This window comes from Ipomoea nil, unplaced genomic scaffold, assembly GCF_001879475.1.
Source record: "Ipomoea nil cultivar Tokyo-kokei standard unplaced genomic scaffold, Asagao_1.1 scaffold2647, whole genome shotgun sequence".
Lineage (NCBI taxonomy): Eukaryota > Viridiplantae > Streptophyta > Magnoliopsida > Solanales > Convolvulaceae > Ipomoea > Ipomoea nil.
Window position 1 is genome coordinate 3,638,365 of NW_017619075.1, and position 6,296 is coordinate 3,644,660.

General features: G+C 43.8%; 1 protein-coding gene across 1 annotated transcript; it reads left to right on the forward strand.

Moving 5' to 3' along the window:
- The first annotated feature begins 5,585 nt into the window (after nucleotides 1-5,585).
- On the forward strand, nucleotides 5,586-6,296 carry LOC109154436 (uncharacterized mitochondrial protein AtMg00810-like). Its single transcript, XM_019302228.1, has 2 exons — nucleotides 5,586-5,727; nucleotides 5,827-6,296. The coding sequence occupies exons 1-2, from the start codon at nucleotides 5,586-5,588 to the stop codon at nucleotides 6,294-6,296; spliced, it is 612 nt and encodes a 203-aa protein (XP_019157773.1).

Here is a 6,296-nt window from a genome sequence, read left to right on the forward strand (position 1 = left end):
TATATATCTTGCACTAGATTGCGTGAGTAGTAGCACGAGATTGCTTATTTATATATCTTGAACTACATTGCATGAGTAGTAGTATGTGATTGCTTATTTATACATCTTGCACTAGATTGAATGAGTAGAAGCATGAGATTGCTTATTGTATGTCTTGTACTAGATTGCCTGAGTAGTAGCCGAGATTGTATGATTAGTAGTATGAGATGGTTCAACTAAACCTTTTAAGATTGCCGGAGCTGCCGCCGCCGTCGCCGGTCTGCTGTCGCTGTGTCGCCGAGCGCGAGAGAGAGAGAGAGAGAGAGAGAGAGAGAGAGAGAGAGAGGGCAGCTCGTGTGAAGAAGTAGAAGTTGTGGGCTTTGTTTGTTGAGTTTTGGATCATCTCCTACCATGCCTAGAAGGTCAAGCTTGGCTAGAAAAGCTGAATGGGTGGATACCCACTACCTTGTTCTCGAAGGTAAAGCTTTTGATCCGGAATCTTTTTCTAGTTCCTTGTTGGACTTGCTTAGATATCAAGGTTTGTTGGATGGGTTTCTCGCCATAAGGGCCGAGACATACCTGAGTTTGGTGAAAGAGTTTTACCGTCACATGGTTGTGACGAAGGAGGGTGACAGGCTTAAGATCACCTCTAAGGTGAGAGGTGTAAAGGTTGTGCCTTCTGAGAAGAGGTTGGCTCAGTTGTTGAGTGTGTCTGCTACTAGAGTGGCTCAGTACAGTGGTCATTCTTGGATTAGTACGGATACCATGGGGTACCGTGACTATTTGAGCTACTTGTTAGGCCGTACAAGTGGTTTCACTCAAGCCTCTAGGCCGGAAAAAAAGTGATTGTCTGCGGAGCAAAGGATCTTGGTGATGTTGGTGTCGGACTGTTTGTTGCCAAATAATAACAAGAGCAAGTTGTTGGGTAAGCTGGAGTGCACTTTTGCTTTCTATCTAAAGAATATGGTTAAGTTCAACTTGCCTGCTTTGATGTTGCAACACATGGTGTTTTGTCAGGATCACAATCGGAAGAGTTTGCCTTATGGAATGGTGTTGAGTTGGATCTTGGTTAGGAAGGGCGTCAGTGTGGATGGTTGTCTTCCTAAGGCTGTGGGAAAGCTAGTGTTGGATGCCGCCAACCTTCGGAGTTGTCACCTGTTTCAGTTGGATGATGGTGAGTACATCACGCTTGAGGAAGTGGCAAGGAAAACACCTGATGAACGAGCGGAGTTGGCAGCTGTGCTTGGAATCCATGCCGGGAAGTTGAGCCTCGCTGTTCAGAGCTTGGGAGGTGACGAAGAAGCCGAGGATGAAGCCGATCTTGAGGAAGAGGTGGGAGCACCAGAAGCCGTTGAGGCTGAGGAAAGCGACTCGGAGAGTGAAGAGAACCAACGAAGAAGGGAAGCTCGCACCAAGAGGGAGCACGACCCCACGTCGCACGAAGAGCGTGTTGTTGCTTTGCTTCGTCAGCAGAACCGCATGTTAGAGGAGGGTTTTGCCTTCGTGAAGACGCAGTTCGTTGCTGTGCACCATCGGCTAGATCAGATCGAAACCAGCTCGAGCCGTAGAGGAGAAGACGAGGAAGAGTCCGGGGAGTCGAAGAGCGAGTCTTTCTAGTAGTCGTGGTTACCTTGTTCGCCTTTTCCTTGTGGTTGCTTTCTTTGGCCGTTGTCGCCGTTGTTTGGTTGCTTGTTGTTGCATTTGTGCTTGCTTTGTTTGTAGCCTTGTGGCTTAGTTAGCTTGGTAGTAGTAGTGGTGTTTTGTGTTGGTTATCTTGTTCTTAGTGTTTGGGTAGAAATAGATGTGGTGTCGAGAATAGAGTTGTGATGCTCAATCTTCTCCTTGTTATGTTCTTGACAATTCTTGAATTTTTATGCCCTTTCTTTGTTTGAAACCCTTGAAGAACCTTTTGAGTTTGACCAAAAGGATTCGTTCTTGAATCTCTTGTCACAATGTTGTTTCTTACCACCGTTTGTTTCTATTCGTCGTACCCAAGCTTCGGGGACGAAGCTTCTTTGAAGGGGGAGAGGATGTGACACCCCAAAAATCCACATTCAATCCATGGATTAATTGAGTAATTAATCCTATTTCATTTGAGGAATTAATTCCTAAAATCCTGATTTTTAATACTCAAGGACTAGTATTTGACTAGTCAACCTTTAAGTTGTGTTGTACCTTGAGCTTTGAGGGGAGTTCCCTTGTCCCTTACACTTTCTAAAGCTTAGTAAGGGTATTCTTGACTTTTCACCAAGAGTTAGTATTGTATCCTAACCTAGAAGACCTCTTCATTTCATTCCTTACAATTCTTAGAAATTAGTTCCACCTTCTCTCTAGAAAAGAGGTGTAGCTTATTCTCCAAGCTAAGTTGAGACCCTTGTCAAGATTCCAAGATTTGCTTCCAAGATTCAACCTTTCACCTATTTGGGCATCTAGGAGGGTAAGATCTAAGTCTATCTTGTCTTTTTGGTTCCATCTTAGTTGTCTTTTTTTTAAAGGTAGGATCTTTATGATCTTTTGGTTTGATCTTGAAGTGGGTTTGGAAAGTAAGCCTTGTGGGGAGCTTGTGAAGTGTTAAGTGAAGTCTTTTGGTCTACAAGAGGTAACCCATGCTCTACTAAAACCTATTTTGCTTACCTATATGTGATTTCTTGGATTCTACTTGTGTTTTGCTATGAAATGTGAGGGTTTATGCATTTGTCTTGTGATATTGCATATCTAGAGCTTGTGTTTAGGGTTCCTTTGTGCCATTGCTTGGCATTTTGCATGATTCAAGTCATTTTGTTGTGTTGGGTGAGATTTGGCATGTTTTGGACTTGAATTTGTGTTTGGAGAAGAAAATCCCCGAAGGGATTTGTTGTGGTACAAGAGTGTACCCGCGGGCGGAACGGGGGGCGGGGCACCACCCGCCGGCCTACCCGCAGGTACACGGCCTTGTGGGATGATTTTCCCGCGGGCGGAACCACGGGTGGGGCACTACCCGCGGGTACATGGTTGGTGTTGTGATGGGATTTGCTCCCCGTGATCCGTTTGACTCGGTATTTGGTCTTTTGACTTCCCGTTGTTCTTTTGTGGAACTATTTGAGCGTCTTCTTGATGTTTCGTATGTCTAGAACTATATGGTAGGTATCCATGTAGGACTTTGGTGTCTTGATTCGTGCTAAGTGTTCAACATTGTGTTTCGTTGGACCGAGATGTGTCTTGTGTGTTCCTCGGAACTATCTTGAGTTTCCCCGTTGATAAGCATGCTAGTTTGTTGTCTAAATGCTAGCGTGTGTGTTGTTTGTACCTTCCGTTTGGTTGATGATAACTTGTGTTATTCATCGTTGGAACAGGGCATAAGGAAGGCATATCAACTCGTGGCGGGTGATGTCACGAGGGCTTGTGTAGCCGTGGTTGTGTATTCTTATCTTGTGACGTGTGTAGTCACAAGGGCATGTGTTGCCGTGTGTCGTGTCTTTATCCTTGTGGTGTCGTTATCCGTTGTGGTCTTGGGATGTGTTCCCGTGGTATTTATTGATGAGTGTTGAGTCTTGAGTTGGTGTTTACTCTCGGTTTTACACTTATATATATGTATTCCGTTTTGAAATGATTTTTGTATATATACCCTACCTATGTATGATACTTAACAGGTATTGGTGGGCTACCAGCATTATCGCTGACCGGGCGTCGTCCCAATGTTTATCTTTGTGTCTTTCAGGTGATGTCTAGACGAGCGCGATGTTAGTGGCCAGTAGTCTAGTACCTTTTACCTTTATTTCGTGGCCTGTGTGCCGTTGTAGTGTTAGACTGTTACCTTTTTGGGATAGATGTATACACTTGCAGATTGATCGCCATAGCGTTTACCGTGTTTGGTAGACGTGGCATAACACCTCGTTCGGATTTTTTTTATCCAGCTTTCGTTTTTATCTTCTTCCGCTGTGCTAGTTTTGTGTATGATCTGCAGGTGTTAAGGCCTTTTATATAGGTCGTGTTTGGGGGGTGTTACATTGGGAGTCCATGGGTTATACCTTTAGAGCTTTCTTCTTCTTCTAGCTTGGGGTCCACCTCCCTCCTTAGCTAGCTACAACCTCCTTCACCTCCTAAACATCTCAAACAAACCACACAACCAACCTTAACCTAAAAACTCAGAGAAGGATGGAAGCAAAGATGAAATGGAAGGCTAGGATTGAAATGGAAGATGATGAAAACTTACTGTCTTTCTTGGTGTTCTTGCAGGGGGATATAGGAGCTCAAGGGTGGAAACAAGGAGGCAAAGCTGCTAAGTGTCCAATTTATAGGAGCACAAAACCCTAGGTTGATTCCATATGATTAGTTGATGGCAAAAGATGAATCAAGAAAGATGAATCAGGAAAGGCTTTGGATGTCTAGTGGTCCACCATACTCCATGAACCAAGGGCTAGAATTACTATTTCAAAATACTTTGGGGTTGAAAATGGAATTTTCCCAAAATGTTTTCTAGATGATCACTTGGTTTAAGCTTCTCAGAATTCTCCCGGTTTCACTTAGATAGATTTCTTAGTTCAAAACGTGGCACGCAATGTACCTGAAAAATCAGAATATTGGAATTAAATCCATTCTTGGTGTCGAATTAAATTTAAAATGGCTCAAAATATTTTATTCAACACCACTTTCTTTATAAAAAATTTTATGGAGTGAAAATTGGCTATTTGGATTTTCTTAAAACTGGATTTATAAAATAAATTTTTGGGTTGTCACAATATCCTTTGATGGTCTTGCTCCATCTCACAAAACTTTCTCTATGGATGTGACCTCTATGACTGAGCCAAAGTCATACAATCAAGCTATTCAACATGATTGTTGGAAGGAAGCAATGAACACAGAGATAACAACTCTACAAGAAAATAATACATGGGAATTGACCACCCTACCGGCTGGAAAAATTCCCATAGGTTGTAAGTGGGTGTATAAAATCAAGTTGCATGCTGATGGATCTATAGAGAGGTACAAAGCGAGACTCATTGCCAAATGGTACACGCAACAATTGGGGATTGACTATATTGAGACGTTCTCCCCAGTTGCTAGGCTAACCACAATCCGGACCTTCATGGCCATTGCTTCCTCTCGCAGGTGGCATATTCATCAGTTAGACATCCTCTCGCAGGTGGCATTAACAATGCCTTCCTACACGGTGAACCCTTCATGGCCATTGCTTCCTCTCGCAGGTGGCATAGTGCCTTCCTACACGGTGAACCCTTCATGGCCATTGCTTCCTACACGGTGAACCCTTCATGGCCATTGCTTCCTCTCGCAGGTGGCATAGTGCCTTCCAGCTTCCTCTCGCAGGCGGCATATTTCCAGCTTCCATCTTCCTCTCGCAGGTGGCATATTCATCAGTTAGACATTACTCTCGCAGGTGGCATATTCATTAGAGAGATAAGCTTAGCTTAGGTTGAACATGCCTAGGTGGCGCTGAGAGTGATAAGCTTAAGTTGAACATGCCCCCTCATGTGTGCGGTGGGTTCCAATAATTGCTTATGGGTGATGCTGAGATTCGAACCCATGACCTTTGGTCTGGCTCTGATACCAAATTGAAGCATGTGCTTCATCTCAACTAAAAACTTAAGCTGATAGTTGATTGCACATTAATGGCTATATGCTCAACAGAAAATGCCAACTTCATTGCCCTTCTTGTTTATGTAGACGATATTCTAGTTTCCATTCCAGACTTGAAACTCATTACTAAGCTAAACAACTTCCTCGATGATGCTTTTAAAATCAAGGACTTGGGTGAATTGGGTTAATTTCTGGGCATTGAAGCCAATATGGATGAACTAGGCTTAAACTTGTGCCAATGCAAGTATGCGCTGGACATTCTTGCAGAATAAGGTTTCCTCGAATGCAAGGCAGTAGCCACTCCTATGGTACTTGGAAATTCTTTAAGGCATGATGATGGTACCCCTCTCAGTGAAGCCGGCAGCTATAGGAGATTGGTTGGGCGACTGTTATACCTCACGACGATGAGATCGAATATCGCCTATGCTGTCCATAACCTCAGTCAATTTGTTGACGCACCAACTGATAAACACTTGATCGCTGCTCATCGTGTGTTGCGTTATATCAAAGGTGATCCTGGACAAGGCTTGTTCTATCCAAAAGGAGGTGACTTGAATGTCAGAGTCTTCTCCGATTCGGACTGGGCATCCTGCTTTGAAACACGAAATTTGGTTACCGGCTTCTGTGTATTCCTTGGCTCAGCTCTTGTTTCCTGGAGATTAAAGAAACAAGCCACCATCTCTAGATCCTCCGCAGAGGCAGAGTATCGGGCCTTAGATGCTACTACATGTGAGGTTCAATAG

What these genes read in the sequence shown, in the direction of transcription:
- LOC109154436 (XM_019302228.1), top strand. Translation starts at nt 5,586, where the DNA reads ATGGCTATATGCTCAACAGAAAATGCCAACTTCATTGCCCTTCTTGTT. An exon ending in TTTTAAAATCAAGGACTTGG is followed by an intron (nt 5,728 to 5,826) that starts GTGAATTGGGTT and finishes TTGCAGAATAAG; the next exon opens with GTTTCCTCGAATGCAAGGCA.